The sequence below is a fragment of the Penicillium paradoxum genome, assembly GCF_028828445.1.
Source record: "Penicillium paradoxum strain IBT 22861 chromosome Unknown utg000002l_segment0_segment0, whole genome shotgun sequence".
NCBI lineage: Eukaryota > Fungi > Ascomycota > Eurotiomycetes > Eurotiales > Aspergillaceae > Penicillium > Penicillium paradoxum.
The window spans coordinates 708,087-722,160 of record NW_026643180.1 but is presented as its reverse complement, the minus strand read 5'-3'; the positions used below and the strand labels follow the sequence as shown (position 1 = coordinate 722,160).

Genomic DNA, 14,074 nt, shown 5'->3' with positions numbered 1-14,074 from the left:
GCCAACCTGCCTGTGTCACACCCAACGGAACCTTTCTCGAGTCAAAGATCCAGGATGGTCAGGCCATCAATCTATTGCGATTCCATTTGGTCAACCCTCCCAATCAGGCCAGAGGAATTGACGCTACGAAGGATCATGAGAACTCATCCACGAGGCCAATCCGAGGTAGGAGAGCAAGTAACGGTATGAGAATTGATCGCATAGTATTGGAGAATGCAGATCAACGATAAGCTGTGGAGCTTCTAAAACCAACGCCAGCAATGCCTTCATATCTTTCCACGGTTGATGGGCGCAAATAGCAAAAGAGGAGAAAACACGAATCCCAAAAATAAAAGGCACTTTTTTGTCCCTATCCCTTCCCAGTGGTCTTTGTCGCAGCATTCTCCAGCGCCGTATATCTCCACTCATATTGTGCCATTGCTCTCTTTTCGCTCGCCGAGCGACCCTCGTTCTTGCCCGCCAAGTCCTTTGTGCCCTGCATCTGTATTTCCCATCCCTTAAGGATTCGAGCCTGGGCTTCCGCAATTGATGTCAGATTTGAATTCTTGGTCGCCATCCGCTCGTCGATCGTAGCGTGATAAGATAATTTGGCACGGAAGAGGGCCATCTCGCATTCGTCGTACTTGATTCCTTTTGCCTCGGGCACCATGCTGTCTTGTGTACTCTTTGGGGCCATCTCGGACTGAACTGGACGAGAGAGAAAAGGAATTGCCGATGAAGTAGGCAATCGCTTAGTGTTATAGCCGTGACTGGCAGTGGAGATTGTAGTCTCCTGGAGAAAGGATTGAAGCCAAGATGCACGGCGACGTTCTGTTCACAGGAAGTATATATATCTGTCCAGCAATGACGAAGCGAGTAACCCAATAAAACGCTGCCCGAAGCAAACATAGAAATAGTGGCGACAGAAAAGACGAAATCCAAATTAAGGACCAACAAAAGCCATGCGAGAAACCCTCGAATAATTATATCATGACGAGATCATGTTCACCGTCTTCAAAAACATCCCCCAATACCCGACACGGTATCACACTCAATCCCCCAACGCTGCAGCGCAGAATGAGGGGGGCATAGCCACGGTCCAACCCAGAAAGAGAAGGAGATCGAAAGACACATGCAGATACACATCCAAGGAGAATTTCCCAACCCCAACAACTCTCCCCGAATTCTGATTTTTACCTTTGAAGCTGGCCCTCGAAGGAGAGGGCCTTGCGTATCCCGTGTTGAGCGGCGATGACCCGTTTGCTTTTTGGCGACAATGCCATCTGTCTCGTGATGACCGCACGAACCAATCGATCTAAGTTGACGCCTTACCTGGTGCCTTTAGTGGGAAAGCCATGGTCACACCATGTTTGAATTGCTAGACCGCGCAACCGGGCGTGCATGACTCAAGGAATTGGGAAGGGCCGAGCATCAATCGGGAGGTGCAGCAGTCCCGTCTCGGTCCGTATGGCCGTGCGCGCATGTCTGTGTATCAGGGTCTGTCGATGAGGGAGAACGGCTGTGCGTTGTATATGTTGTACATCTACATTTCTATTGGTGCATCTGTGACATGGACTGTTTGTACCAAACGATCCGCTTCGGATATAATCCAGAGAGACAATCGAGAAGAAGCTATGTGTGTTCTATCTCATTGCCACGAGGATCGTTTAGACATAAGCAGGCATCCGGTTTACATGAAAATAGAGTTGATGTAGCCTGTCCGCCATTTCCACTTCATTCGTCTTCTCCACGCTCTTCGTGAAGATCTTGATGTGGACCATTGTCTCCCAATTTGCGAAGGTTCGATGTCTGCAGAGAATATTGACATTCGAAATCTCCGGCCTACTGTTACTGGTATAGATAAATGCTGTGTTGGTCGGAACTCCAAGTATTTGCCTATCGTCAAGCATCATTGGCTTTGCCCCTTCTACAGCCAGAGACATACATACATCTTCAGTACAAAGGGAAAATCACGTAAAAGCCAAGGCCCCATGAACCAGCTAAACTATATGCTTCAGCCACATCGTATCTTTTTTGTATCGTTGTTGGGCTTGCGTCACCACCCAATCCTTCCTGGGATAACCATATTAGGGCTGCAGAGCACTACACCGGGTCATCTGTGACACGATGCAGGAAGCCCGTTGACCGTTATGCTTTTTTATTCCTATTAAAACACATGATACCAATTGAAAGTTTAGAGTAGAGGTCAGATTGGTCTTTCATTTAGGAATGGGGGGCGTAACAAGGGACCGATGCTGGAGTGCGAAAGGTCTTAATTCGGTACCTGATTTGTTTGTACAACGCTGCAGGCCGAAATTTAGGGGACCTATGTATGGACTACAATTGGGTTCTGGACTGGTAGAAATGAGTCTCGGAAGAAAAAGGAAATAAACGTATTCCTTGAGGTATTCAGACCCCGGTTGGAGATGCGTAGGTCTAGTGAATGGGAAGTTGAGAAGCTTCTAGGGCTTGTGAGATCATCTGATGTCTACCAAACTGTGCCGCGTATAGATCTGACCCCAGAGCCGAAGAAGACATCATCGTTTTCGGAAGTTGGTAGGGATATGAAATAATCCAAAACTCGTATTTCCGATGTCTCATGTACGTTTGAGAAGACAGAAGGCAGAAACTGTGTAACAGAACAGGCACCCCTCCGACGGGTAGGCACAGGGTTAAATGGGATCCGACGCGTTTCATCTGTTCGACTTATGCAATTGTCTTGGTCTATGGGTAATTTCAGAAGTTTGAAGTTTCGTTGACATTCATCATGTATTGGCATTAAGATGACCCAGCTCTCAAGGTTTTGAGCCAAAAGCCCAGCTTAAAGCTCGGAGCTGAAACAAATACCAGAAGTATACCTCGTACTCCGCACATCAAATCATATTATCATCTCCATTAGTGGATACAGGTCTTCTGGTCCAATCAATATCCAGCATTACCCTCATGATCGCGGCTCGCCGCTGCACGCTCCTTCTTGGCCTTCTGAATGTCCTTGGACATCTTCACCGGGTGAACGCCGGGGGTTTCGAACACCGTATTGATCTCCTCCAGAGAGAGGTTACTGGTCTCTGGGAAGAAGAAATAAGATAGAACGAGCTGAATCGAGTTGTACACAATGTATACCACCCAAATTTTATAGCCGACCTTTGCGATACCAACTCCGATTCCGTAACTCTGCGCGGCTCCAGCACCGCCTTGAATGAGACCGTAGAGACCCATTCCCTTAGCACGAAGTGGCAGGGAAAGAATTTCGATAGGATACAAATTGTGCATGGTCGCAACGAACGTTGCCGAGAAGGTTTGGTAGAGGAAGATCCAAAGAAGTGTGAGTGCTGCGACAGCACTGGTAGCGTGGAGGCTGTACTGCCATGCAGTGATGGTTGTGGCTACTTGGAAGATGATCATGCTGATGAGGCCCACGAAAATCAAAGTTCGTCTGTTCAATTTGTCAACCAGAAGCGAGCCAACTGCCGTAAAGACGAAGTAGACTCCAGTGGTGCCAATGTTGATGCCGAGTTGTTGCTTAGAGTCATCAATGTTGAGTTGCTGTAATGAAGGAACCAACTAATAAATATCAGCATTTGCTCACGACATTTCTCCTTTGTCAAAACGCTCACATAATACGTGATGATGCCACCTCCATTCCATTGCTGGAAGAACGAGTACAAAACCAAAATAAATAGGCGGAAGCGGGCTGTCTTCGTGAAGAAGGCACGATAATCCCAGGCAGCTCTGTAACCACTCTTATCTGCCTCGAGAGACTCCTCAATCTGCCTCACCACGGTCTCGACAATGGGCTCATTGATATCTGTACTGGTGGTGTGGTACTTGGCGATAACCTCCTTGGCCTTTTGCCGGTTACCTTTTAAAACATAGTAACGGGGCGATTCGGGAGTGAGAGTATAGATTCCCAGGCAGACGATAACAGGGAACACACACTCAAGAATTAGGGAAAGACGCCAGCACAGGTTGCCAGGTAAGTCAGTCAGGCCAATCATGGCACCGAGCATGACAAGACTACCCACTTGGAAGCAAGCACCGAAAAAGCCAACCATGCGGCCACGGAGATGAATAGGCGAGATTTCACCAATGTACTGAGAGCTCGACATGAGAGCCGTGCCAAAGCCCATGAAGAATCGACCAGCCATGAACATCGGCAGATTCGTTGCGAGACCTTGTAGAAGAGAAGCGAAAATGACAATGGCGTTACCGGCGAAATTGATTCCGCGACGACCGATCACATCTGCAAGACCCATGAAGACTGCTCCACAGACAGTACCAATTTGCATCAGAGCATTGATCAACCCGTATGTGCCACCACTGGTGTCGAAACCGAGGTAGGTATGCCATGAAGGCATAGCATTGATGCCACTGATGACACCCCAGTCGATTCCAAAGCCAGCTTGATTGCAGCCATGAACAAACATGATCAGGCCTAGTCGGACTCCAGTCCAGGACCAGACCGTCAGAGAATCCCGGGATAGCTTCCAGACATCCTCTTCTGTCAACCGTGCCAAAGCAACCTCCTCAACATGGCTCTCAACACCACCCTTGTCCACCTCTCCATCCACATAAGCAGTATCAGACTTCTTCATCACTGCAAGCTGGCGGAATAATCGATGGGACTGGCTAGCGGATATGTCTAAATATGATCGTCCCAAAAGTATGGGTCGAGAACCCTTGAGCTGCAGACAAGCTCAGAGTGGGATATGCCGGGGTATTTCTGCTTCTGCGGAGATAGTAGGCTCACGAAGCAAGGGGGTACGTACATAATCATCGGCCAACATCCACGCTTTTGTTGAGCGGCCTGTTTAGGCACGGAGAAGACAAGACCTTTCAGTCTGACTAGCTCGTGGCGTGATTACACTCTCGGGACCGATATTGATTGGTAAATATTCACAACAAGGGAAGATTTGGCGTCAGTCACGTTGTCCATTTTGGACGCCATTGTTGGATTGCATCTTCTTGCTACCTGCCGCTCGGATTTCCCACCACTGAGATGCGAGCATGGGGAAAACTAGCCTTGAGTTGGACCAGGATCTAGATTATCGTATGGCCATTTGCCCAACGCTAGTCTGGATGACCGGGTCAACCCCAGGTGCATCAAGACAAGAACAATGTGGGGATGGGACATTTAGCCGGGAATCCGGGGAACAGCCGGGGATAAGGTTAGGGCTGGCGCTTGTTAACAGAAATACCCGGAATCCTTTGCTCTTGGCAAATCAGATCAAGCTCTCGGTATATTTCCAGCTCATAGCTGTTCTCTGGCTTACTAGCTCAAGTTTCTCTAGGCTGTTCTGTTCAAAGTTAGCAGTCAGGGGACGGCTGACGGACCGAACTACCGCCGATTTCTAGGGCCTTGGTCCATATTGGAACATCGATACACTGAACCAGCATACATCCAGACATTTTCGAGATCAGTCGTGAATATGTCAGAACTATGGTACCAGCAGCCTGCAGAGGACTGGAACTCAGCACTGCCAGTCGGCAACGGGCGCTTAGGCGCCATGGTGTATGGCCGCACTGACACCGAAATGCTGCAGCTCAACGAGGACTCTGTATGGTATGGAGGCCCACAAGATCGCAACCCACGAGATGCACTCGAATATCTGCCGCGCCTGAGGGAAGCTATCCGCGCGGAAAATCATGCCGAAGCTGAGAAGATAGCCAAGCTGGCGTTTTTCGCTAATCCGATCAGCCAGCGGAACTATGAGCCGCTTGGGAACCTATTCTTGGACTTGGGGCATGATCCTAGTCAGGTTACAGGTTATCGGCGATCACTGGACCTCGCAAATTCTATCTCGCGTGTCAGCTATGAGTACCAGGGTGTCCGGTTTGAACGTGAAGTCTTTGCCAGCTATCCGGACGATGTGATCGTGCTCAGAGTGCGCTCTTCCAGCAATGCAGAGTTTGTGGTTCGGCTAACCCGTATGAGTGATTTGGAGTTCGAGACACATGAATGGCTTGACGATGTCAATGCGACTAGCAACTCTATTACGATGCACGTCACACCTGGTGGCAAGAATAGTAACCGGGCATGCTGCATGGTAGCTGTCCATTGTGACAGTGCTGAGAGTACAATTACCAAAATCGGAAACAATCTAGTGGTGAACTCTAGTGACACACTGCTGGTGATCGCGGCACAGACTACATTTCGACACGCGGACATTGACCAGCAAACCAAGCAAGACGTGGAAAGTCTCCTAGGCCTCGCTTTCAAAGACCTCCAGGCTCACCATGTTGCCGATTATCAGTCTCTGTACAACAGGATGGAATTGCAACTTGGGCCAGACTCCCGCAAAACTCCAACTGACCGACGTATACAGTCTGCTCGAGATCCGGGACTTATTGCACTCTATCACAACTACAATCGCTATCTTCTGATATCTTGCAGTCGGAATGGCCATAAACCCCTTCCTGCAAACCTCCAGGGTATCTGGAACCCATCGTTCCATCCGGCGTGGGGCTCCAGATTCACCACCAATGTCAATCTCCAAATGAACTACTGGTCTGCAAACGCGTGTAACCTATCAGAATGTGAAATGCCACTTTTTGATTTACTGGAGCGCATGGCTGAGTCTGGTAAAACCACAGCCCGGATCATGTACGGATGTCGTGGGTGGACAGCCCATTCCAACACCGACATCTGGGCCGACACAGCGCCTGTCGATCGATGGATGCCCGCAAGTATCTGGCCTCTGGGAGGGGCATGGCTCTGCTACCATATCTGGGATCATTTCCAATACACATGTGATGAACAGTTCCTTCGTCGCATGTTTCCCACCTTGCGCGGGTGCGTGGAGTTTCTCCTGGACTTTCTAATTGAAGATGCGAACGGTGAATATCTTGTCACCAGTCCATCCGCTTCTCCCGAGAACTCTTTCTACTACCGCGCAGGACAGAAAGGAGTGCTATGTGAAGGATCAACGGTCGATATCCAAATTATTGATGCTATTCTGGGCGCTTTCCAATCCTGTGCTGAGAGACTCGGTCTCGAGGATTCTCTCCTTCCAGCAGCCCAGACTACTAAGTCCCGACTTCCTCCCATGCAGATATCTCCTGCGGGGTATCTACAGGAATGGGCTATTGACTACGCTGAGGTCGAGCCTGGGCACCGTCACACCTCCCATCTGTGGGCATTACACCCCGGCAATGCAATCACTCCATCACAGGCCCCACAGCTAGCAAAAGCGTGTGGAGTAACTTTACGTCGACGTGCTGAGCACGGCGGTGGTCATACTGGCTGGAGTCGGGCGTGGCTGGTCAATCTGCACGCTCGGTTACTCGAAGCTGAGGAATGTAGCGACCATCTAGACCTGCTTTTGTCAAGGTCAACTCTACCTAATCTCCTAGATAGCCACCCTCCATTTCAAATTGATGGCAACTTTGGGGGTGGGGCAGGCATTATCGAAATGCTGGTGCAATCCCACGAGCCTGGGGTAATTCGACTTCTTCCAGCGTGTCCGAATGCCTGGACTGGATCCATTCGGGGAGTGCGGGCACGCGGTGGATTTGAGCTTCGATTTAATTGGGAAAACGGCCGGGTTGTAGGTGTGGTGTCTATCAACTCGGAGATGGGAGAGACGGTGGTTGTTTGCTTCAATGAGACACGAGTAGAGATTACTGGTCGCGGTGAGCATAGAATCGATGTCTAGAGAATAGATGGAATAAGCTATAGATAGAATCTCCAGAACTATGAGAGATAGATATGGCTCTCTAGTAAATAGCTTAGCCTCTAAATGCGGGTGATCCCTGTATAATATTGCTTCCCTTCCTAGTTAGGCACGGAGCAGACACCGGTATATCCCAGTCTCAGGGTAAATGCACCACAACTTAACCGGATGGGATATTGCTGCGGGGATCTCATAGATCACTCGATCGAGCTCTCCAAGTTAAGAAAGTAAATTGCCAGCCTCCGACACAATCCCAGTCCCAACACAGTGGCAAAAAAACATGGATTTGAACTCTGTACAAGACCTCAAGGACGTCCTCCGACCCGACTTCTTCCACGGCTACGCTACAGCAGCAGCCCAAATCGAAGGCGCCTGGAATAAAGATGGCAAGGGCGTGTCCATCTGGGACACCTTCGGTCACACGCCGGGCAAAATCGCCGACGGCAGCACAGCCGACGACGCCGTCCGAGCTTACGACTTCTACCGCGAGGATGTGGCGCTCATGAAATCCTACGGAGTAAATGCCTACCGCTTCTCCCTCGCGTGGTCCCGTATCATTCCACTCGGTGGCCGCGACGACCCCGTTAACGAGCAAGGAATCAAATACTACTCCGATCTCATCGATGAACTCCTCCGCAATGGAATCACCCCCTTCCTCACTCTCTTTCACTGGGATATCCCGCAGGCCCTGGAAGACCGGTACGGCGGCATGCTGAACCAGGAAGCTTACACGCCGGATTTTGTCCGCTACGCCCGTGTCTGCTTCGAGCGCTTCGGCGACCGCGTCAAACACTGGATTACCTATAACGAACCTGGCGTGTATACCCTCGCCGGATACGCAGCGGGCGTCCACGCACCTGGCCGATCATCCTTCCGGGAGCGCAATGCCGAGGGCGATTCGTCCACGGAGCCGTTCACCGTCGCGCACACAGAGCTCGTGTCCCATGGCCATGTCGCGCGCCTGTACCGCGAAGAGTTCCAGCCCGAACAGAAGGGCACCATCGGTATCACTCTACACGGGAACTGGTCCGAGGCGTGGGATGAGGAAGATCCGCTCGACCAGGAAGCTGCGGAGCGTGCGCGCGAGTTTGAGATCGCCTGGTTTGCGGATCCATTGTACAGGACAGGAGACTATCCGGCGTCGATGCGGGCGCAGCTCGGTGATCGGCTCCCGAGGTTCACGGCCGAGGAATCGAAGCTCGTCCTGGGGAGCTCGGAGTTCTATGGTATGAATAGTTACACTACTTTCTTCATGAAGCATAAGACTTCGTCACCTGATATCAATGATCACAAAGGTAATGTTGAGATCCACGATGAGAACAAACAGGGGGTGTCTCGCGGCGAAGAGAGTGATACCCCCTGGCTGCGGCTGCGCCTGGCGGGTTCAGGAAATTGTTGAATTGGATCTGGAAGCGATACCAGACGCCGATTTACGTCACCGAGAACGGTACCACTGCCAAGGGTGAGACGGCACCCACACCTGAGGTTCTGAATGATGAGTTCCGCATTAAGTTCTTCGAGGGCTATGTTGGCAATGCGTTGGCGCGGGCTGTGAAGGAAGATGGAGTTGATATCCGGTCATACTTTGCTTGGACTTTCACTGATAACTGGGGTAAGTGATTATCTTCTTCTCTATGCGGATTCTTTGGCTAATCATGGGTAGAATGGGCTGCTGGATATGCGGATCGCTTCGGTTCCACTTTCATTGACTTCGAGTCTGAAGAGAAGACCAGGTATCCCAAGCAATCTGCTTATTATTTGGACAAATTATTTAAGCATTTGATCAAAGATGCATAGATCATTGGCATAGATTGAAAAATAACGAATATGAATGAGATTGCTCTACGATCTTTACTTGTACGGGATTATATATCTCAATTAGCCAATATGCGAAATTGTTGTATTATCCTACGTTGCTGAAGAGCGTATCTTTTCGGATACATATAATCTACCACAGGCGATATTTCGTCAGGCGGATTCATCCTGATATATCTCAGCTAAGATTAGTTTTTCGTTCAACATTGTCATGAACCAGGACTCGAAGGACCTAGCGGAGGTGGTCTTTGGCTGAGTAGGATCCGGGGAAGAAGGACCAGTGTTGGCAATGCCTCGATGTTCATGAAACAGCCCAATATAGACTGGATGAATGCGCCATGCACAAAGATAGCCCTTTATACTTGGTTCTTTATAGAGAGACAGACCTTCAAGAAAGAATCGATTGTGCTATCTTTAAGAGACAAAGCATTCCACAATAACCAATGTGGTTTTGTTCCCTTTGACCTTTAAATACTCGAAAATGTCGCAGAGAATACATAAATGGTCTCCACGCACTAGGTCCAGAAGCATCATCATCCACCAGCTCTCCAGTCTTCACCTAGAAACCACCCAAAAGTCAATCACTCCCTCACAAGGTCCAAGTGAACCTCACAAGCCACTCCATTCCAACTCCAGTTATCCCACACGCAGAAACCATGGCTCGACGCTCTTCCCACGGTACGTACACCGAGGAACGCACCTACTTCCTAACCACCCTCCACGCTCAGATTGACATTCTCAAGGACAACTACAAGGGAAACCGAGAGCAAGTTATCAAGTCGCTAGGTCTCCTTCTTCGGCGTATTGACAGCCTGCGAATGGCAGCCCAGGCTCACTTCGTGAGTGAGAACCCTTCATGGACCGACAAGTGTAATCACCTCCACCAGAAGGTGGGCGGGTTCCGAGATACCCTGGTCAAGGATCCGAAGAGCACTCGCCGAATTGCTACTGATATTGAGAGCATGATGATTTTTCTGGAATTTTGTATCCCTTGGGATCTTCAGTACCACATTGGGTGCGAGGATCGACGAGGCGACCGTAGTGGTGCCCCGTCGCCGGAGCCTCGTTGAGGATTATGATTATGATTATGATTATGATTAATATTTAGATATTTACATGAATTAATGCAGTGGATATATCAGGGGGGTGTCGACTCTCCCTAAATATGGATTCGAAGTGTAGGAGTATGAGTACATTGTAGAGGGCAAGACAGGCACTGGGGAGAGCAACCATTCTTGGCTCTCTTAGGAATGGATTCATATTTTCGTTTATCTTCAAATGTGAAGGGAATAAGCGTAGAGAAACCCATACAGACGAACAAGGGATTTCAAAGCATTGTGATCATAACCCCGCAGACAATGCAAACACCCCTTATGTACGGAGTAGACACTGAGCCAGATCCTTGCGTTGCCCTTCGCCAAGTTTCACGATGCGCAATCCACTGGCGCTGACTGGCCTCAGCTTCACGGAAGTATGCGGGCGCTATCCAATGGCAATCACGCCAAAGCAAGAACTCGGGGAATCCTAGCAATGCGTACTCCGAACACGATATCGCAGGCAGTATGATGCAATGTGAAAGAAAAAGCAATGGGCTCTCTTTGTCTTCTCTTTTCTCTTTTCCTTTTTCCCTTTTCTCTTTTCCAACTCTCCTTTAGATGAGATTCTCTTGACCACTCTGCCCACTCTGCCCACTCTGCCCACTCTGCCATGGCTTCAGCAACAGGAATCCCCCAGGATCCGATTATTAGCCGGGATGATGAGCCACTATTGGGCCGTCCAGGCGATGTCACACAGAAGCCAGAGGAGAGTATTTATCGGAATCTCTTCACTGGTGAGTGGAAACCTAGACGCCTCGGGTAGAGATTTACTGACTCCAGTAGGCACCGCCAGTATTGCGCAAGCAGGGATTTGGATTGTGAGGTTATGAGCTATTCAGCGAGAAGAGAACTAACAAATACCACAGCTCACAGCGTTGGTCTGGCAGGGGGTTTTGTCCCAGCCGCTGATGTTATTCACCCCGCATCCAGTCAGTTGCAGAACAAAAAAAGGACGACCTTGAGAAGAGACTGACAATTCTTCAGCTCCTCGGCATTTCTGCACTGCTCCTTCAAGTCCAAGCAGCTCTGATCTTACAACCAACCGCCACCCCGCAACAGAAGCGGACGGGCACTCGCATCCACTACTTACTCCAACTGCTGAGTGTGGTGCTTTTTGTATCGGCCTTTGTGATCATCGAGGTGAACAAGGGCTCTCACCCGCACTTTGTTTCTCCTCACGGTATTCTCGGCCTCATCACTTATATCGCTATTGTGCTACAAGCCTTGGTCGGGGTCGTCCAGTACTTTGTGCCCGTTACGGTGCTCGGTAGTGTCGACGCCGGGAAGCGCATTTATAAGTACCATCGCTGGAGCGGCTATGTTTTGCTATTGCTGGAGATGGCGACTGTCGTGGCGGCGACGCAGACCACGTTCAACGTGAATGCGATCCATATTCCCCTATGGGGGGTACTTATTACTGCTGTCTTGATTCTCGCCGGGGTGGGAGCGAGAATCAAGAAGCATAAGTTGGGGCTGTGAGAGGACGGGAGGGGAGGGAGGGTGAATTAGTAGCATTGAACTGGACTTGGCTATTTTTCAAGGGAGAACATGAAGATTGCGTATATGCATTTAGTTATATGAACAATGGGATCGAATTACAGCGAAGTATAGAAGCGATGCAGAGAACCAATATACATGCCGATCCTCCCAAAAGGGTTAAGGCCGGAGCTCCACCACATTGCCGGATGTTCTCTTCTTTTCTTTCTCTCCAACTCCAATGGCGCTCACATCATATGTCTGCTCCAATTGCAGGCATTCATATGGATTGAAAGCATCTCTACGCAATTTCTCCTCCGCCCGACGCAATCGAGACGTGTTGCGCCCCGCAACAGCTCCAAAGCCCACGCCGGACGTTAAGCACATCCGCCAGAATGCAGACCTCTACGCCCAAAACTGTATAGATCGCAACTATGCAGCCCACGCTGGGTACCCGTCGAAGATCCAACAGTTATCAGAGGAAGCCCGACAACTCGACCATGACCTGAAAACCCCTCGATCCCGCATCAAGCAATTAGAAAAAACCATCGCCAAACTACACTTTGCGACCCGCCAAGATACCAGTAATGGCACCACCAGCGAGAAGAGCCCCAGTCCAAGCGAGGAACTGGCCGCTCTCAAGTCCGAAGCTCAGCGCTTAAAAGACGACTCCCAGGCCATGACAGACCGCAAAGCGACGTGCACCGATGAGATCAATCGACTAGCCCTCTCCCTTCCAAACCTCTCCTCACCATTCACACCCATCGGACACGACCCTAGTCTCGTACAATACATCAACTTCAACCCCCACGAACCCCCCTCCTGGACCCGCCAGTCCCCCGCCGAGCTCCAAGCCCGGTCGCACGTCACCATCGGCACCGAGCTCAACCTCCTCGACTTCGCCAGCTCAGCCACAACAACAGGATGGGGCTGGTACTTCCTCATCAACGAAGGCGCCATGCTAGAGCAAGCCCTTGTTCAATACGCACTGGGCGTCGCCAGACGCCGCGGCTGGAAAACCGTCGCCCCGCCCTCCATCGTCTACTCCTACATCGCCGAAGCCTGCGGCTTCCAGCCCCGCGACCAGCACAACGAGCAGCAGATCTGGTCCATCGAGCAGAGCGAGCGCGACCGCAATACCAAGCCCCAGCGCTCTCTAACCGGCACTGCCGAGATCCCTCTCGCAGCCATGTACGCCAACCGCGATATCAACGCCGCAGACCTGCCCATCAAGCTCGTCGGCGCGAGCCGCTGCTACCGCGCCGAGGCTGGCTCCCGCGGCGTCGACACAAAGGGCCTCTACCGCGTCCACGAGTTCACCAAGGTCGAGCTCTTCGGCTGGACGGATAGTGTAGACGGTGCAACTGGCGTCCCCACCTCAGACGATATGTTCAACGAGCTGCTGGACATGCAGAAGGAGATCCTTACCTCGCTTCATCTCCCTTGCCGCGTCTTGGAGATGCCGAGCGGAGACCTGGGTGCCAGTGCCACGCGCAAGCGTGATATCGAGGCTCTTTTCCCGTCTCGACTCCGCGCGGCATCTAACGCTAACGCCACCCCTGTCGACCCCGAAATCCATCATCTGGAATCAGCCTGGGGCGAGGTTACCTCTGCTTCTATCTGCACGGATTACCAGAGTCGCCGGCTGGCGGCTCGTGTCCGTGGTGGTGCGGCTAAGGACTCGCGGTTCCCGCATACCGTTAACGGCACTGCTATGGCCGTTCCGCGGGTGCTGGCTGCGATCATGGAGAATGGATGGGATGCCGAACGCGGCGTTGTCGTCATTCCTGAGGTTTTGCGGCCTTGGATGGATGGCATGGAGACTATTGGTCAGAAGTAGATGAGCTCGGGAATTCGCCTCTCTGAATCCATGTATACTATTGTACATTTTACGAAGTGGTGCGCATATAATGCATGTTTTTGTAAGTCTGTTTCGATTGAGCTATCTGTAAGATGGGTATTTCATCATAGACCCTTCCATTGAATCACCTAGGATCTTTTGGTATCTTGAGAAAATATCGCAGACAAAAAGAA

The 14,074-nt window shown here is 50.7% G+C and overlaps 7 protein-coding genes across 7 annotated transcripts; 5 read left to right on the top strand and 2 right to left on the bottom strand.

Annotated features, from left to right (window-relative positions):
• Nucleotides 1-349: 349 nt before the first annotated feature.
• Nucleotides 350-1,382, bottom strand: N7457_000263 (uncharacterized protein; the record flags this gene model as incomplete). Its single annotated transcript, XM_057171331.1, is given in 3 exon segments — nucleotides 350-772; nucleotides 1,177-1,294; nucleotides 1,312-1,382. The coding sequence occupies 3 exon segments, from the start codon at nucleotides 1,380-1,382 to the stop codon at nucleotides 350-352; spliced, it is 612 nt and encodes a 203-aa protein (XP_057035234.1).
• Nucleotides 1,383-2,901: 1,519 nt separating this feature from the next.
• On the bottom strand, nucleotides 2,902-4,574 carry N7457_000262 (putative MFS sugar transporter protein; the record flags this gene model as incomplete). The annotated part of the gene is made up of 2 exons (XM_057171330.1): nucleotides 2,902-3,543; nucleotides 3,597-4,574. 2 exons carry the CDS (start codon nucleotides 4,572-4,574, stop codon nucleotides 2,902-2,904), a joined length of 1,620 nt encoding a protein of 539 aa, XP_057035233.1.
• An 834-nt stretch (nucleotides 4,575-5,408) lies between these two features.
• N7457_000261 (glycoside hydrolase family 95 protein) lies at nucleotides 5,409-7,634 on the top strand (the record flags this gene model as incomplete). Its single annotated transcript, XM_057171329.1, has 1 exon — nucleotides 5,409-7,634. The coding sequence occupies one exon, from the start codon at nucleotides 5,409-5,411 to the stop codon at nucleotides 7,632-7,634; it is 2,226 nt and encodes a 741-aa protein (XP_057035232.1).
• A 298-nt stretch (nucleotides 7,635-7,932) lies between these two features.
• On the top strand, nucleotides 7,933-9,449 carry N7457_000260 (glycoside hydrolase family 1 protein; the record flags this gene model as incomplete). Its single annotated transcript, XM_057171328.1, has 3 exons — nucleotides 7,933-9,030; nucleotides 9,075-9,264; nucleotides 9,316-9,449. The coding sequence occupies 3 exons, from the start codon at nucleotides 7,933-7,935 to the stop codon at nucleotides 9,447-9,449; spliced, it is 1,422 nt and encodes a 473-aa protein (XP_057035231.1).
• A 674-nt stretch (nucleotides 9,450-10,123) lies between these two features.
• N7457_000259 (uncharacterized protein) lies at nucleotides 10,124-10,537 on the top strand (the record flags this gene model as incomplete). The annotated part of the gene is made up of 1 exon (XM_057171327.1): nucleotides 10,124-10,537. The coding sequence occupies one exon, from the start codon at nucleotides 10,124-10,126 to the stop codon at nucleotides 10,535-10,537; it is 414 nt and encodes a 137-aa protein (XP_057035230.1).
• A 637-nt stretch (nucleotides 10,538-11,174) lies between these two features.
• Nucleotides 11,175-12,043, top strand: N7457_000258 (cytochrome b561 domain-containing protein; the record flags this gene model as incomplete). Its single annotated transcript, XM_057171326.1, has 3 exons — nucleotides 11,175-11,298; nucleotides 11,438-11,493; nucleotides 11,549-12,043. 3 exons carry the CDS (start codon nucleotides 11,175-11,177, stop codon nucleotides 12,041-12,043), a joined length of 675 nt encoding a protein of 224 aa, XP_057035229.1.
• A 238-nt stretch (nucleotides 12,044-12,281) lies between these two features.
• N7457_000257 (putative serine--tRNA ligase DIA4) lies at nucleotides 12,282-13,880 on the top strand (the record flags this gene model as incomplete). Its single annotated transcript, XM_057171325.1, has 1 exon — nucleotides 12,282-13,880. The coding sequence occupies one exon, from the start codon at nucleotides 12,282-12,284 to the stop codon at nucleotides 13,878-13,880; it is 1,599 nt and encodes a 532-aa protein (XP_057035228.1).
• Between the last annotated feature and the right edge of the window lie 194 nt (nucleotides 13,881-14,074).